Source organism: Naegleria fowleri (assembly GCF_008403515.1).
Source record: "Naegleria fowleri strain ATCC 30894 chromosome Unknown tig69, whole genome shotgun sequence".
NCBI lineage: Eukaryota > Heterolobosea > Eutetramitea > Acrasida > Naegleriidae > Naegleria > Naegleria fowleri.
This window is the reverse complement of record NW_025408001.1, coordinates 45,123-62,464: the sequence shown is the minus strand read 5'-3', so window position 1 is coordinate 62,464 and position 17,342 is coordinate 45,123. Positions and strand designations below refer to the sequence as shown.

Genomic DNA, 17,342 nt, shown 5'->3' with positions numbered 1-17,342 from the left:
AAAAACTTCTTGCACCCATCAATACACAGCATTGGCGCTCCATCACAAGAGAAGAGGCGTTGGATGCAAGAGGCATCACCATCATCATCAACCACTTGTAAATACTGACTCATCACCATTGTAAAAACTTCTTGTAAATAATACCATTGTCAAATAGAAGCATTACATAACGTATCGTTTATTCCGATAGCACCAAATTGTAAAGTATAACCACAATTCGCATTCTGATTTCTTCCCCGAATAGGATCCATCAACCCGATCAACCGAGTCGATTTTGACTGAGTCATTCAATCATTTTGAAACAATTAATTTTCGCCACACACATCTAGTACCACTGCGATTGCAGTTTGAATTTGATTTCAACAACCCCTGCATGAGAAATGTCTGATCAACATTCACAACACACTCCGCTCAACAATAATTTCAACAACAACCGACCATCCATTCCAATCTCTTCGAATAATGCCACTGGAAGCAAGCGGGGTGGTGTTCTAAAACACTCTCCACCAACTCCAACATCAAACTTTCAACAGCATTTCCCGACGACACCAACTTCTACCACCCTTCGGAAGCCACCTCCATCTCCCATTCAGACACCTTCTTCCTCTGGAAACAACATGTTCAATTTTCAACCTCCCAGTAACACCTTTGTTGGTAATGGTGGAGTAATTGCTCCGAATAGAGGTGCAACAACAACAACAACCTTGAACACATCCTCGGCCCAAAATGTTTCAATTTCGTCTCGTTTGAGCTATGCATCCATTGTCACCAATAGTAGTACCAGTAGTAGTAATAGTAGCAACAGTATTGCGAATGTCATGAACAGCAGTAGTGGAGCAATTTTGAGAGAGGATGATCTTGACGATTCAAGCTCTCTCTATTCCAAGTTTTCTCATAATCTCAATAGTAATGGTCATCAACAACCTCCTCAACAACCTTCCTCATTGAAAGAGTACTCTTCCGAATTCACACCTCTCAAACAAAAGAGTTCGTCCAATGCAATGGTGGCCACCAATTTGGACAATAAATTGGAAGTGTCACCACCACCGCCATTGGCACTACAGACAAATGCCTCAAACCCTCTTTCAAACACACCAACAGGAGAGCGAAAGAAAAAACTAAGAAAAAGTGGATCAACATCGTCAGCCTTGTCCACACTTTTATCGCCAAATGCAACAACGAATATTGGAATCAATATTCACAACAATACTGCAAACCCTTCATTGAACAATGATTTACAACACAAAAAAAAGAACTCTATTGCAGATGTTGATTCCAATGACGAGGAGGAGGACGAGTTCATTACAGTGGAGTCTCCTACATTTGCTCTTGCTCCCTCAGTTGTTAAGAAACACAAAATGAAGCAGCAAAAATCGGGTGGAGGCTCCCTCATGAGCAAAATACTTTGGAGATTACGAACGATTTATTAACCTCTATTGAACAATCCATGGAAGATCTTCTTGATAGTGACAACGTGGAATATAATTTTCCTGGACATATTTATGGAGGAGGTATTGGATCTGACGGAGAAACTTCCACTCCTGTTACTACAACCCAACAGCCAACACATAATCTTCCTCCATTCATGTTTTCCTCCACTAATAGCAATAACTCAATGAGATCAGGCCCATTTCATTCAACCTTAGATCTCAACATTCCATACATTTACACAACAAGCGAGGAAGAGATTGAGATTTCTACAAATGGTTCAATTTCAACAAACACAACAAGCACCTCGTTGGAGGAGTTTCAAAGTGGAATTATTGGCTCAATCACTCCAACCACCATTATTCAGTCTCCGAATAACAAAAATGCAACTCCTTACACTAACAACCAAGCTAGAGCCGAGTCTAATAGAGGTGAGAATCAGTCAACACCTCCAACATCACCTGGATCTCCATTAGAGAATAAGACCTTTGCTGCTGTCAACAAGGAACGTACAGGAGTTCATGCATCACCAACAAGTAAGGCCTTACCGAAGGTTAAATCAAAAGCCGTTCTGGAGTATGAAGACGATGTCACATCTGATTCATCTAACTCCTCAACAGATGAAGAATTGTTTTCTCAAGAGAGAACAAACAGTAATGGTAGCAATAGTATCGACTACTCTCAATGTTCAACATTGCATGATATGAATGAAATATTCGAAAAACTCTTGAAGAATATGAGAGAGACAAGAAGTTGACATCTGAGGCACAATTTTTCATTGCAAACGCTCCAAGTTTTCAATCTCTACTGTTTGCATTGAAAAATTGAAAGAACAATCTCTTCTACATCATGAAAATTCTTCAAAGATCCGATCCAACATTTTTCAATCCTTGAAGAGGAAAATCAAGGAATTGAATAACAAATATCAAATGCAAAGCATTGGAGTTAGCTCAAGCAGTAATTCTAGGAAGGAATTGGATACAGTGTTTGATATTTGCAACTTCTTACTCAATGAAGACATTATCTACAGCATGATTCAATCCCCTATTCTATCAGATATTAATTCGGAAAAAGATTTGGAAAATATGGTCACACTTTTAGAGAATATTCAATCCAAAATGAACATTTCCTTCAACAACTCAGTACAAGGGTACTTTAGGTTGTTTGATGGAACAAAGAAATGGCTCATTCATGTATTCACACACAACTTGAGAATAGTATTGGATTTTCAATCTCCAGGAACTTCTTCTTCGAATCAAGCAAGAAGATCTTCAACATCACTCCTTTCTCTACTTCAGAGCCAACAAAATACCATTTCTCTTGAGAAATTCATGAGATTTTGGATAGACTTGTAAGGTTAAACTTTTGAACGAATACTCTCATGTATTGCTTGATGAGCTAATGTTGACACCATTTTTCGTTTCCTTAACTTCTTTCGACTTTATAGAGCACATGGGTAAATTCAGTGGTAGTCAGTTTTCCAACAAGTTGAGATCCTATATCATTGACAAATGTTGTCAACTAATATCTCAAACGGCAACAAGCAAAGACGCCAGCCTTCTTTTGAGCTCATCGAATCAAAAATTGAGGATGCAACAGTACGCTATGTCTATCTCAAGACCTTACTATTTGCAGCCAACATCCAACACAGTTATGAGAGCATTGTGAAAAATCCATTGTGCTATTATTATTTCAAATTTGCCAAGGTCAGTCAAAAGATCGCTGATGAAAATTATGTAAAAATAGAGAAAGAAGTATCGGACTTGATGGATATTTATTTCAAACTAGTTTTTCAACTTTTAGACAAAACATGTACCATTTCTACTTTGAATATGGTTCTAAAACACGAGGCTCAGTTCGTTAAGCTGATTTATGTTATGGGAGATGTTGGTTTTAACGAAGGCCACCTAAAGCAGCTTCGACAAGAGCTAGTCTCATTTAAAACAACTCTAGACGCGGTTCAAAATTTCTTGACCATGTTTGCCGATGATCCTAACTTCTTTGATACAAATACCGTGCTCGACACTATTATCAAAATTCGTAGAAATATGACAGAAATGGTTTTCAAAAAGGTTCAAAAGCAAGTATCAGATCTAATTCCATTCAGCTTTGAGGATTTGGCCTTCTTTTACGAACTTCGAACATCAGAATTCTTTTGGTGCTATGGAGGATCTCTACTCAAAAACAACGATGAAAAACATAGCATCGACTCCATCAAGACCAAATTAATACCCGCCGTCAGAAAGAGATGGGCAGACTATTATGCTTCTCTCGATACCCTTTCCATGAAGTTAAGCGAGTTTTACAACATTCTAAGAAAATGTAGATATGACACTAAGCTTGACAACATTTTTTCAGGAGCGAGCAGTCTCTATGAAGAAGAGTTGCTTAGAGTGAGAATGACCTTCAGTGGAAAAGCTTCAGACAGAAAGCCTTCTCGAGAAGATCTTGAATGGGTTTCGAAAAGGCACAATATCATTAGAAGCTATGAGAGCATTAATTTATACAGATCATATTTACCATCATTAATTGCTCTTGTAGAACATTTTGAGCCTTATTTTTCTGTGGATTTGAAAAAGGATCTAGATTACATCCAACTCAAAAAGAAGCAACCATTTTGAACAGCCAAAGCCTATGGGAAGAACAAACATTATCCATGTTTGAAAACCAAAGAACAAGTCTTGATTCGTTGTCTTTTGCCAAATTCTTCAAGAATTTTTCTGATAATCAAATGTCATTCATGAAGTTATTGAGTGACAACAGTGGATTTTCCATAATTGATTGGCTCGCTAACTACAAATCAAACCTTGAATTTGATAACTTGCTAGAGGTGTGCAAGAGTTACACCGATTCTGTTAAGGTTCTCCAATCTTTGAAATCTTTGGTTGTTATTAGAGACGTTGTCTCAGAGCTACTTTATGGCTCCGTAGAGGCTACTTCTGTGACATTTACTGGCTTCACACAGTTCCATAGTGTGCTGACGAAACTTCCTATCGGCAGCGACGAATTAGTACATTGATAAATCTCAAAAGAACTTTACACTCCTTCTTGAGATGTTTGAAGAAAGAACACGAAGTGGGGAGTTCAAGCCCTTTATGATCTTGCTGCCATACTTGAAAGAGGCATCTTTGAATTCAGCCTTGCTGGACAACATGTAATCAGTTGTAAGGTTGTTCCTTCCTCAAGCATATCATCCTCATCACCAAGTAGAAGAATGAGCAATCAGCATCAAATCATTAGCATGGAAGGCCTGGTTGAGTTGAGAAACAAATTGATGTTGAGCGAGATACCAGACAACATTAACAGCTTGGATGATGTACATTCAAAGATCAAATTATACGTGAGCTACATTACATTAATGATTGAATTAAGGTCATCCCTGCTCGAGTTGTCTCGATCTGCTCATTTCGATTTTCAGGATAATTACTTTAAAACGATCAAGGCTTCAGAATGCACTTTTGAGGTCATACAAGACTATCATTCACAGGTTCTCCAAAAGATGACAGAATGGAAAAAATTGTTGAAGATTCTCGAAACAAATACTATTTCATTAATTTATTCAGAGCGAAAGAGTCTCTACATATCTTTAATTTGCTAACTAGGTACAAGGAAGAAACCAAGAATGATATATTACGAGAATTATTGGACATTCTTCAACTGGGCGATCATAACTTGACTGTCAATGAGATTGAAGCTTGTATGAACGGCATGCAGGATGTTACTTTCTCCAAAGAGATGTCTGTAGCCGCAAAGATGGAAAAATTGTGTTTATTCATTGAAGCTCTATTCAGAAATAGGAATATCAATTATAGAAAATCAGATTATACTATTCCCTCAGCAATAACATCCAAGTACTCCGTTGCCAACTTTGGAGGATTCTTCAGAATCATCAAGCTAAGCAAGGAAAAAGAGGTCATGGATGCAATCATGACCATTTATTCTGCACAAAACAGGCTTCCTTTAAGTGAAGAAGTATTACTATGCAACTCTCACGAAACAGATATTGAAGACATTTATCTCATTCTGAATCGGTGGTTCAAGTCAAGCGCCAATGGAAAACTTAATCACATATTTTGTATTGGGAATATTCACGAGTTACCATTTTCTGTTCAATCGAAAATGCTGTTACGTATCCAAGAACAAATTTCGACCATGGCTAAAGCATCAAACAATCATGCCAAACTGGTACTACTCAGTGGAGCAGACAGTAATTCCAGACTCTTGGTAGAATTTTCGCAATATGTAGATTCAAATTTCAAATTACTTCCTCACAAGTACATATCAGCGATTCTCAAGTCATATCATGGTAATCATGTGAAATATGTATTCTCAAATCGTACTGCAGCCGGAAAAACTCGCTACATACTTAAAGATATTTACACGAATAAGAAGAAGTATAAGAGAATTACTGTGCTTGAAGACTCGACAATCAGGGACACAGTATTTACTCTTAAAAGAACAGTAGAAAATATGGATAGAAAAGACATTGCTTTTCACTTTTCTTTATGCCCACTTGTTCCAAAGCACTTTAACTCTTTGTTTTTGAACTTTTTATTTGGGTAGAGTTAGAGATCATGACACAGCTACCATTTTCCATTTGACACCTTCTACTCAATTCTACATTGAGATACCTAACAGTCTTTGTGTTCCTATTTTGAATGAATTTATATATTTCTGTGCATTTTTACCTTCACTAGACATTACTACTGACGAAAATAGTTTGGATTTCACAAGCTATGAGCTGGCTAATGGAATGAATGATACCATAGAAATTATTGCTAGAGATAACTCAAAGAAAGTGCAGTTTGTCTGCAAATTTTAAAAGCATTTGAGGAAAATATTTTCAAATATGCTGCCCCTCATATTGCCGATTTTTCTCCTGATAAGCAAGCTGATCTTGACAACAGAAAATGTTTTAAACTTCTTTGCAAATATACTGGATTCAATTATGAGAACGCCTCATTCTCTGTGATCAATCACTTTGTTGGTAAGTTGTCCTGTGAATTTTTTATTTTTACATTCAACAATAATTTTCTACAGAATTGCTTTATGGACAATTTCAGTCTACTCTTAGATATGCATGTTTCAAAAATTGTGTCATGGAAGGAACCATGCAACTTTTTAAACATGCAATGATTGACTTAATGATTAGGTCTGCAAGAGATTTGACAGGCATCGCAGTTGAAAAGATACAATCCTGACTATGGCTAAGAAATACGAAGGTAAACCGTATACCGAGGTTCTGTTACTACAATATATTGAAATGTTCGAAAACCGAATAGGACGTTGGGAAGAACAATCTGCTCAACATCCACTAATTGTATTCTATAGGACCGAAATGGATGAAATTACAGGTATCGATCTCATAGGAATTGATACAGATAAATTGGAACTAAATGAAGAGTTGAAATACTCACTGGTTTGCAATGGAATCAACTTGGACGCTCCTAGAGCACTTTCACACGAAAGAGCTCAAGAAATTATTAGAAATGTAGCAGGACTTGGAAAAGAGGATCGAAACGAGAAAGTTAGAAACAACTATGTATTAACAGTTGACAATTTGAGCAAGGTGCTTGTTATTTACAACAAACTCAAATACAGTTTACCAACCATTTTGTATGGTGACAATGGAGTTGGAAAATCAGAGCTGACCAAATATTTAAGCTCTGTTTTGGGCATCAAGCTGAAACGTTTCGTTGTTAATGAAGGCCACAGTAGCTTAGACATTTTGAACTGGATTAACCCACTCATCAGAGAGGCCAAACATAACCCTTCCAAGGATGTGATTGCATTTTTCGATAGAGTGAATACAGCAAACAATGTCGGATTGTTCAAGGAGCTGATATGTGACCGAGTTATCAATAACCAGGTACTTCCAAAAATCTCAAAATTGTTGCTTCTTGTAATCCATACCGTCTGAGAAGATATGCAGGAACTGATGTAGAACAACCTTCTTCTCAAAAGCTTGATATCCTTAAAGAAAATTTAAGAAATCTTCAAAAGACTACTGGGCTAGATATTCAAGCCTTTGCTCAATGCCTTGTTTACAAGGTTTATCCTCTTCCAGTCTCTTTACTGGATTCAGTTTTTAGCTTTGGGTCACTTAAAAGTGACATTGAGCAGTTGTACATTCGTGCTATATTACTAATGGAAATTAATCAGGAAGACAATACTAGGTCGGCAAGATTCTTTGATTGCTTTACAGAGCTGATTTTCATTTCACAAAACTTTATAAGAAAGGTATACATGGAGCGCAGCGCTGTAAACTTGAGGGATGTGAAAAGATGCATTAATTTGTTTAAGAGCTTTTATCAATCTCTTGCAAAGAGAAACTCCTTGGATTCAGAATTTTATTTAGACGAGTCAAATTTCATTATTAAGAACTCCATACTACTTGCTCTGGGTAGTTGTTACTATTACCGACTTACTGCTCGTAGGGAAGATTTCGTGATAGAAATTGAAGACTATCTCCTTTCTTCAAACAAATCTAGTACATATTTATCCTATCAAAAGGCGATTTTATCAACACACTCAATGAGGAACAGCGTTTTTATACAATGCATTTAAATATTCCAAAAGGTGTAGCTCTGAATCAAGCTTTAAGAGAAAACATTTTCATGACACTTGTTTGCGTCTTGAATAGAATTCCAATTTTCATCAACGGAAAAAGTGGAAGCTCCAAGTCATTGTCCTTAGAAATTCTATCTTCAAACTTGAATGGAAGTGCGAGTGTGAATGCGTTTTTAAGATCTCTCCCATCTCTTGAAATATTCACCTATCAATGTTCGCAAATGTCAACACCTGAAGATGTTAAGAGCTGCTTTGAATCAGCAAGAAGATATCAGAAAAATTCTCCCAACTCCATTGCTGTGGTTCTTTTGAACGAGGTTGGACTCTTAGAACATTCACCCTCTCATCCATTGAAGGTGGTGAACAAGGAACTTGATGAGGAAAGCTCAACTTATGCTCCCTCTGTTATTGGGCTTTCGAATTGGACGTTAGATCCAAATCTCATTAACAGAGCAGTTTATTTGTCAAGACCAGCTCCCTCCACTTTCGAGTTGAAAACAACGCTTTCTGGCATTGTCAACTCTGTACATTTGGATAGTAGCTTATTTTCGTTAGCTAAGGCTTTCCATGATGTTTACAACAGCCAACAAAGAAAAGACTTCTTTGGATTAAGAGACTTTTATCACTGTGTGAAATTCATCAACCGGAATTTTGATTTAGGTGCTTTGACACCAGAACTTTTAACTGATGCTTTAGCTCGTAATTTTGGTGGCTCCAGTAATGAAGAATTTCACACCATCCTTAATATTTTCTTTTCATGTGTGGGAATGAATATCGTTCCGAATAGAAAGTCAAAATTGGAGTACATCTCAGAAAATTTGACAGACACAAAAGCACGACACCTCATGCTCCTTACCAAGAATAATGCTGCTCTTTCCGTATTATTTTCTGATTTTGGACAAATAATGTCATACTCCAATTCTGAGGTCATATTCGGCTCATCAAACTTCCAAAATTGCGCTAAAGAACTCCAGATATGTATGGATATTCAACTAATTAAGCAGTGTATGGCCATTGGAAAAATTGTTGTACTGGTGAATTGTGAACAACTCTATGAGAGCTTGTACGATTTATTTAATTTACAGTATATAGAATATGATGAGAATCGCGTTGTTGCAATCTCCTTAGGAACTTACAGCAGAATTTGCTCGGTTCACAAAAACTTCAGAGTCATTGTAATTGTAGATCAGGATGATGCATATACACGATTACCAAAACCACTTCTCAATCGATTTGAAAAGCAAACACTTCACAGAGAGGATTTATTCGACAAGTACTCCTCAGCCAACTTGCGAGCAGTTTTATCAAAACTTCAGAGTTGGGTAAAATCAACCTTTGATGAAGATGAAAGACCATTTGTTAACACTCACAAATCTCTACTCCATTCTTTGGTATTGTCATTGGACTCGAAACAAACAGAAGACACAACGTTGCATGACTTTCTCCTAAGTCAATGCAAGAATTTATTGCTGTGGATCACCACAACTGATGCCATAATTAGAATGTCTTCAAAGAATTTAAGAAATAAGGAGTATGCTAGAATGTATTTCGAACAGCAAGAGCATAGAGATCTCTTTAAATTTTCTCAGTACTTGTTTGAAGCAATGCAGTCACAACAAAAAAGCGGCTTATCGAATCCTCTGATTTTTAATGGATACTTCCAAGTCTGTGTACTGACTTATTCGTCAGTTTCTATGGACTGCAGCTCTCTGATCAGCACTGATCGAGTTGAATATGTAGAGACCTTGAGTTTGAGCGACTTAAAATCAGATATTGGATTATCAGAAAAACTGAAACAATACTTTGAAAAGCCAGTTTCAACGCAAACTGCACAGCATGTATTAATCATTCAGTGTGAGATTGTGAATTTTGATTTGTTAAATCAAACCAAGTTCATGATTCAAAAACAAAGAACATGTTCTGGGATACTCAATACTCAGGGAAAGAATGTGCTTCTAATTGTAAATGTTGTTCCAGGAAAGTCCAACACGACTCAATATTTAATTGAGTTTGACACACCATGGAAGTATGCATTTATAGATGAAATTAGACCTATGCAGCATTCCATCTATGACATTTTAAATAGACCTTTTTCTGAGCAGATACAACTTGCAAATGTTCGACAAATTATTAGCAATAACTTCAGAACCGCATTGGCTCTGTTAAGGAAAACCAACACCAAAATTAATGACATTACTGTACTAATTTCGAGAACCAAAGAACTTCTAGACAACGAAGACTGTTGGAAAGTAATTCAACCAAAAATCATGGAGATTTGTTTTGACTACTTCTCTCAGAATCAGACAAATTATTATTCGACCTTTGTTGCTCAACACATGCAAGAATATTTTCTGGTAGCAAACACTTATTATTCTGCAATCCAATATTGCATTGAGAGAATATTAATCAAATCATTTACATATCTTCTTGCAGAATTGGAGAGAAACAACAATCTGGATTTGTACTTCTGAATTTAAGAAGGCAAACAGAACGGATGGAACATCACTTTGGCTTCGACTATTGAGCGATATGAAACGTCCATCCATTACGAACATGTTCACCAAGTATGATCAGGCCAACTCTTCGGCAGAATTACTTCGTTGGAAACCCATAGAAGTGAAAAATGATGGAAACAATAACAGAATATTCAAATGTCGATTCCCATTTTCCTTTGAAGTTTGTAGATATTTACACAGCTTGAGAAGCATTTGTGAGAGCTCACGTTTTGGTGTTACTACAGCACTTCAAAATCATATCAACATGTTGTATCCATTCCTTAATAACTTGCCAAGAGAATTTTCAGAATTCTTTATCTATGACTACATGTGTATGTTTGGAGAACAATGTACAGTTCTAACGAATGAAGTTCAATATGAAATTCTCAAGAAAATGCTCGAGACAGAGCATAACGATTCTAGCGATACAAATAGTCATATTGCCAATGCGCTTTCATTCTACTGGAAGCAAGAACGAAGATTACAGGCTTACTATGTACTCTTTGAGACGTTCCCCAAGTCCGTTCTTCAAAAGAAATTCTTACAAAAGCTCCTTGTTCCTTCATTGAGAGTGACATCCGTTGAGGAAATTGATATATTACTATTCAGCGTGATTTATCATAATTTAGATCCAAGAAAGGTTGAAATTTCATATGATCCTGTTATCACAAAACAACGAAGAATGATTTGGGTAAAAACATTGACTGACATCAAGGGTCCTGTAGAGGTATTAACGAGTTTGATGCGAAATTCTGGATCATCCATGTTAAATAATATTGGATTCATTCATGAGAAATGGAGAAAGCTGCAATTCTACAAGGAGTATCTTCAAGAGATTGCCATTCCTTTGGGAATTGTTAAAGATATATCCATGATTTTGTGGCAAAATATGAAAACCAAACCTCTCTCTTCGATCAATAGTTTGGAATTAATTCTGTACTTCCTTGACTTGGTTAGCAAGATTGGAGATAATCAAAAATCGACCACGATTGACACCAGAAAAGCCAATATTTCACGATTTTTCGAAATGTTTACCTCCAAGTTCCTTATAAGACCCATTGGTAAAGATGATGAGATTGACAAATCATTTTACTCCGTGTTAGTCAGTATTGTGAAAGGAGATAATGAAAAGTTTAAACAGGTCATGAAAAATCCAACTCAAAATCTTAAGGTTAGCATTTTGAAGAAGCTCCTTCTCAACAAACAAACCAAAGTGCTTGTGAATTCCGAGCTGAGAGAAATCGTCAAACAAGAATTGGGAATATCGGCCGTAGCATTGATCAATAGCTCAGCATCTCTCGACCAGAGCACATTTTACAGTTATTTGTGCATCTATGAATCGGTTCTTCAGAGTATTCCTGAGGAGCAAATTTCCAAATTAATTTCCTCTATTTCAGAGTCGATTCTTGATGTCCATACTTGGAAAGATATAATCAAGGAAGTACAATTACTGGCTGTTATTAGAACATCTTTATCCTCATTTGCAGACAGATTAATTGCTGCATCTGAAAAAGGAGAATCCATACGAGCCATCATTGGATCAAACACCATCTACCAACAGTTATTGACTCTTCTCGATAAGCCCAGTTTCAATTTCCTGCGATTGGTACTCCTTCGATTGGTTGTCGAAAGGAAGGGCAGAGTCTTTTTACTGAAAACTTTTCGTTCAAAAGTTGCTGAACACATTCCATGGATTTCATTGGTTCTCTATGGATTTAAATACACCGACAGTATTCCACAAAATGTTTTGATACATGTGTTGAATGGACTTGAGGAGATTGGAGCATGCGTCGATATGATTATGAGCTTACGACAGCAGCAAGGGGACAGTACCTCAAAAACAGAGTCAATTATCAAGCTCAAATCTTCGCTCGAATCAATCATTCACACAGGACAGCAAATTGATATTCATTCCCTTAAAAAGCTCTGCTACTTGGCAGTTATTGACAAGTGCTACTTGTCGTTCTGTGCTGAAACTTCCATTAAGGAGAGTAGAATTGCCATGTCTGAAGAGGAGTTGATCAGTAGAAATACTATTGACATTACCAAACTTAAAATTATCTACTCAGACATGTCTTAAAGGATGAGAAAGAAGTGTTGATGACCATCAAATTTGCAACCAATGCATTTGACGAGAATAATTTCTTCTATCTCAGTGAGAATACTTCTCTAGAGAATTTGACCCTAGTTCATATTGTACATCATATTTGTTCAATTGCACTTTCAAACTTCTCGTCCGATCAATTCTGGTGGATGCTTTTATTTGAACCTTTATCTATGAAAGACAAGTATTTACCAAGCATCACCGATGACGCCAGAAGTCAAGTCATTAACACAATCAATAATAGTGGTGGCATTATTAACTGGTACAGATGCTCAAAGGGTCATGTCTACTTTATTGATTTATGTGGCCTTCCTTTGGAGCAAGCTCAATGCCCAGAATGTGGACTTCCAATTGGAGGCTCTGATCATGTTCCTCACTATTCCAACGATAAGATCAAACATGAGGAGGATTTGGCACCAACAGGTTATGCTGTTTATGAATACTTTAAAGAAAGAGATTTGAAAGCAACTGTTCGTTCATTATCACCACTTGCCTTCAGAGTGGTCAGACTGATCATACATTCATTGCTCATCACTGGCTCCTCTCTATTCCCAGAAAGGGAAGAGGAGTACAAGGCACTCTTCCACAAATCAATGGATACATCATCCATAACCAATCTTCATGAATATCTATTGTCACATATTAGAAACGATTGGAGTATTATTGTTGAACTATTGGGAGAAAATAATGAAGAGAAGGCAAGCGTATTATTGTTCAATATTTTAGAGCTGTTCAGTTATTCATCAAAACAAATGGAACTCAAGAGAAAATCCAATACAAAACAACCTGGAGTTGCTTCGAGAGATTTGTCTACCAAGTCTGGAAGAAACGCATGGGAAAATCACTTCAATGGTTGTGTGTCTATGGTGGTTGAAAATGCTACAAAGAAGTATCAATTATATTTCAAACAATTAGACAATTTCCAAAAGAGAAGTCATGATCCTGTCACTAATGTATTACTATTCTCACCAGAGTCAACCTCACAGCCAATATTGCCTCTCACAGATCCTATTAGTCAGTTATGGAATATTAAGGTACCGATCACCTATGAACAGTTTAAGCTTGCCTTTATCAATGACAGAGTAGAGCAGAAATATCCAATTTTGAATCTCTTTATTCAGAATGAGCCAATGCTCTACGCCACAAGATACATTCCTCATGTGATCAAGTGGCAAAAATTGATCATGTCCACTTTTCTCGAAGAATAGATAGACACTATGCAAGAACTCGCACCGTTCGAGACGTGTTATCAGAATTTAATTCTGCAATGGCATTATCTCCAGTCATCTTACAAATGGGTTCAGACAAGAAAGCATCAATTGAAAAATTATTTGAAGGCTGGGCTAAAGCATTTAACCATAGCTGGAAATTTATTGATCGCTACAAGTGCTTGCCTCTTCCTAATTGGTGTAGAAATATTGTCATGACCAAGGATACTCCACTCTCATTTTCTATTCCGGATGAGACGGGTCAAGATGAAGGCATTTGTTCGCTTGCTGTGACACAATTTTTAATTGATAAGCATAATGAAGTGATTGAGAAAGTTGGAAAACTATTCAATAAGAACGTGGAAAACACTCCAATTGAAATTTCGAGCCGTTTCGTCTCCAAACATCATCTCATTGTATTTAACATCGAAGAAGAGTTGGTATCAGTCATTGCAGAATCGAAATTAAATGAACCAACATTGACTTCCAACAATACTAATGGCGACAAGCAAAAATCAAGTGCAAGACACAAATTTGATTATGAAAGAATTGAGCAATTTATTTTGACAAAATACTTGTCAGGAAAACCAAAAATCAAGTTAGAATTGGAAGGGTTCTTATTCTTAAACGAAACAAGATACTCGACTGGTTTTGGAGATCAAATTGGAGGACCTGTGAGCGAACTTAAACGAAAAATCAAGCAAGTGGAAATTCCAACAGATATCAAACAAGCGATCATTCTAGAGATGAGAGCCAACGAAACTAGTTTAGACATAATCCAAGCCTGTTTAAGACAAGTGGAAGAATGTATCTCTTTCTTGCAAGCTATTTCAAGTTCTAATAATTTGGAAGATGTGGAAAAGATGTCCATCACAGATTATTTACATAATATTTTACTTGTTGATCCATCCACCACATCCAATCAACCATTATGTAATATTTCCAATATCATGATTCATGTGAAGTTGTGTCACTTGTTGTCATTATGGCAATTATTAGAGAATGAGCTTTCACCAGGATCTACAATTGAATCCTCCATCATTTCAAACAGGTACAAGCGTGCCATACCGTCATCTCTTCTCAACCATTTGAAAGAATTCAAAGAAAAACTCTCACTTACTGATCTTTCAATCTTGACATGCTCCATCAAGGAATTATTACTCTCATACTTTACCAATGAAACGTTAGATTCAGAGATTCCTCTCAAGCAAATGCTAGAAATCACTCCTGCTGTGGAGAACATGGCACAAGTTTCCAAACAAACAGACAATGCTGACAGCAACAGTGGAGGTAAAAAGCTTGGAGATTTCAAGTGGTTACAGTTACTATCTGATGAATTGAAAACAGCACACTTGTTTGAGGTTTATTGTCAACTTACTAACAGTTCGCAATAAAGGTGTGGAATGAGTTTTTGGAGTTTTGATCGAATTGAAAAAAATGATTTCTCAGCAACACGGTGAAGAAGAACATACCATCATGGATCTCATTGATTTTGAATCGAACAACAAGACTCATTAGGACTTTCTTTTAACCATATTGACAAAGAAAATCAGAATTCAATCGTTACACGTCACTTCCTCATTGTCATTTGATTTTACGGCTCCTTTTGATGTGGCCATCTCGTATAATTGTAATTGTATTTTGATCAATCGATCAAGGCACACAGACTATTGAAGTTTTTGATTTGAAAACTCGGAAACACACAAATTCTCTTTCTGTGGAAAACTTTTTTCCAAATTATTTGTGCATTGAAGAAAATTATGATGGACATGGGCGTGATGCATTGTTGATCGGTCGTGAAAAGCCAACTGTTCCAACCATGACCTACAGTGTTTGTAAGATAGACCTTCATGAATTTCTTTCGAATGGAGATCTTTCAATTCCCTTCATTTGGGAAAACAAGTTATTTACAAGAGCACCTTTAGGAATGTGTATTGTGACTAAGGCACAGCGAGAGTTAGTCGTGTGTGATCCGGGAAATTGTTTTTTAAGAGTTTTAAATTTAAAGACAGGAGAGTTGACCAGAAACATTGAAATTGGTCTTGAGCCATGTGATGTTTGTGTTGTATCCGATGAGGAGTTGGTCGTATCATGGGCCTACTCCAAAGCTGTTGTGAAAGTGATAGCAAAAAAGAATTCAGAGGCAGCAGATCTTTACCTCTTGTGTGGAGATCGCTCAAGATTAGAGCACTTTGTGGAAGCTTATTCGGTTATTTTTGACTCACAAAATAACCAATTCATTGTTTCTGATCCAGAATTTAACACTTCAAACTATTCGAAAGACCCTAAAGGAATGCTTCAACTGTTCTCACGTCAGAGAAGACCTGTTAAAGAATATGGAAATTCATCGAGCAGAGATAGCTTACTGAAATTCCCTAAAGGACTCTGTTTGCATAGGGAAACACACGAACTATTTGTGTGTGATTTCGGTGACGCTCATGTCCTCATTATTGAATAAGAAAGAATTCGTGTAAAATAAATTAATAAATTAAATTAAAGTATGGCTCATTCGATAATTTCGAAATTTAATTCTGTATCAATGATGGCTAATCCAATTTCTTTGAGGGGAAGCTTTTTAACTGCATTCACAAACCAATAAACAACATAATGCATGAAAATGGCAAGAGTGGTGGCGAAAACATAGAATATGGTGAATTCAACAACTCCCCAAGCTTGCATAAATGGGTAAGGAAAAGTGCCTTTCAGATAGCGTGTCAAACCTGTGAGAGACAAGTAAATGACAGGAACAACACAAATCAAATAAAACTTTCGTGTCCAAAAACCATCAAGTAAATCAGTTCGCGATCGAACCACTATCATTTCAATTAACACAATGACCAGAGGTAGAGTGTGATGAATATGATTCAATCCATCTGGATAATAAAATCCTTTGGGCACCATATTCTCAGGATTTAACAAATAGATCGACCAAAATAAAATTACAGTAGCGACCGACATGATAAAAGTCAAATGAAAGAAATCACTCAACAAGGATCTCAACGTTTTGGAAAATGATGATCCCGACCTAACCAAATCCTCCACAACACATGCCAAAAAGTACACAACCAATGCACAAGCAGTCCACAATGTAAACATTTTTGCAATACCTGCCAAAGAAAGCATGCCAATGAGGTGCGTCCAATAAAATCCGAAGAGAATCGCTCCAGCGGAGGCAGCATGAAAACTCACTAAAAGCAATCGCAGCATTTTTTTTTTTGATGATGAAAAATGATCGCACTACGGTTCAAAAAGGGAGTTTGAAAAATTGTTGAAAGTTGTTGACATATTCACAACCAACCAGCTACTTTTCAATAATGAATTGCATTGTTTTTACCGATGGAAGGTCTCAAAACAAGTCAGTTGCCTTATTCCATGTTAAAACACAATGAATCCGTTTCAATTCGCTGTCCATTTATCTTTTATCCAACTAAGGTAATTCGCCAAACATTGTTGCTTTGATTCGACAAAAGTTGTTCCTTTCATAAGGTTGTTGCAATGAAGATTTGCATATATTTTCCATCACACCCAAAAAAAAAA

The 17,342-nt window shown here is 36.7% G+C and overlaps 9 protein-coding genes across 9 annotated transcripts; 8 read left to right on the top strand and 1 right to left on the bottom strand.

The window, feature by feature from the left end:
• Positions 1-380: 380 nt before the first annotated feature.
• On the top strand, positions 381-1,430 carry FDP41_009478 (uncharacterized protein; the record flags this gene model as incomplete). The annotated part of the gene is made up of 1 exon (XM_044713440.1): positions 381-1,430. One exon carries the CDS (start codon positions 381-383, stop codon positions 1,428-1,430), a length of 1,050 nt encoding a protein of 349 aa, XP_044556989.1.
• Positions 1,431-1,447: 17 nt separating this feature from the next.
• On the top strand, positions 1,448-2,185 carry FDP41_009477 (uncharacterized protein; the record flags this gene model as incomplete). Its single annotated transcript, XM_044713439.1, has 1 exon — positions 1,448-2,185. The coding sequence occupies one exon, from the start codon at positions 1,448-1,450 to the stop codon at positions 2,183-2,185; it is 738 nt and encodes a 245-aa protein (XP_044556988.1).
• A 172-nt stretch (positions 2,186-2,357) lies between these two features.
• FDP41_009476 (uncharacterized protein) lies at positions 2,358-2,783 on the top strand (the record flags this gene model as incomplete). The annotated part of the gene is made up of 1 exon (XM_044713438.1): positions 2,358-2,783. The coding sequence occupies one exon, from the start codon at positions 2,358-2,360 to the stop codon at positions 2,781-2,783; it is 426 nt and encodes a 141-aa protein (XP_044556987.1).
• A 156-nt stretch (positions 2,784-2,939) lies between these two features.
• Positions 2,940-4,049, top strand: FDP41_009475 (uncharacterized protein; the record flags this gene model as incomplete). Its single annotated transcript, XM_044713437.1, has 1 exon — positions 2,940-4,049. One exon carries the CDS (start codon positions 2,940-2,942, stop codon positions 4,047-4,049), a length of 1,110 nt encoding a protein of 369 aa, XP_044556986.1.
• Positions 4,050-4,935: 886 nt separating this feature from the next.
• On the top strand, positions 4,936-5,991 carry FDP41_009474 (uncharacterized protein; the record flags this gene model as incomplete). The annotated part of the gene is made up of 1 exon (XM_044713436.1): positions 4,936-5,991. One exon carries the CDS (start codon positions 4,936-4,938, stop codon positions 5,989-5,991), a length of 1,056 nt encoding a protein of 351 aa, XP_044556985.1.
• Positions 5,992-6,691: 700 nt separating this feature from the next.
• On the top strand, positions 6,692-12,573 carry FDP41_009473 (uncharacterized protein; the record flags this gene model as incomplete). Its single annotated transcript, XM_044713435.1, has 4 exons — positions 6,692-7,142; positions 7,298-7,831; positions 7,942-10,247; positions 10,432-12,573. The coding sequence occupies 4 exons, from the start codon at positions 6,692-6,694 to the stop codon at positions 12,571-12,573; spliced, it is 5,433 nt and encodes a 1,810-aa protein (XP_044556984.1).
• A 20-nt stretch (positions 12,574-12,593) lies between these two features.
• FDP41_009472 (uncharacterized protein) lies at positions 12,594-13,805 on the top strand (the record flags this gene model as incomplete). The annotated part of the gene is made up of 1 exon (XM_044713434.1): positions 12,594-13,805. The coding sequence occupies one exon, from the start codon at positions 12,594-12,596 to the stop codon at positions 13,803-13,805; it is 1,212 nt and encodes a 403-aa protein (XP_044556983.1).
• Positions 13,806-13,864: 59 nt separating this feature from the next.
• Positions 13,865-16,263, top strand: FDP41_009471 (uncharacterized protein; the record flags this gene model as incomplete). Its single annotated transcript, XM_044713433.1, has 2 exons — positions 13,865-15,166; positions 15,472-16,263. The coding sequence occupies 2 exons, from the start codon at positions 13,865-13,867 to the stop codon at positions 16,261-16,263; spliced, it is 2,094 nt and encodes a 697-aa protein (XP_044556982.1).
• A 47-nt stretch (positions 16,264-16,310) lies between these two features.
• FDP41_009470 (uncharacterized protein) lies at positions 16,311-17,012 on the bottom strand (the record flags this gene model as incomplete). Its single annotated transcript, XM_044713432.1, has 1 exon — positions 16,311-17,012. The coding sequence occupies one exon, from the start codon at positions 17,010-17,012 to the stop codon at positions 16,311-16,313; it is 702 nt and encodes a 233-aa protein (XP_044556981.1).
• Positions 17,013-17,342: the final 330 nt, after the last annotated feature.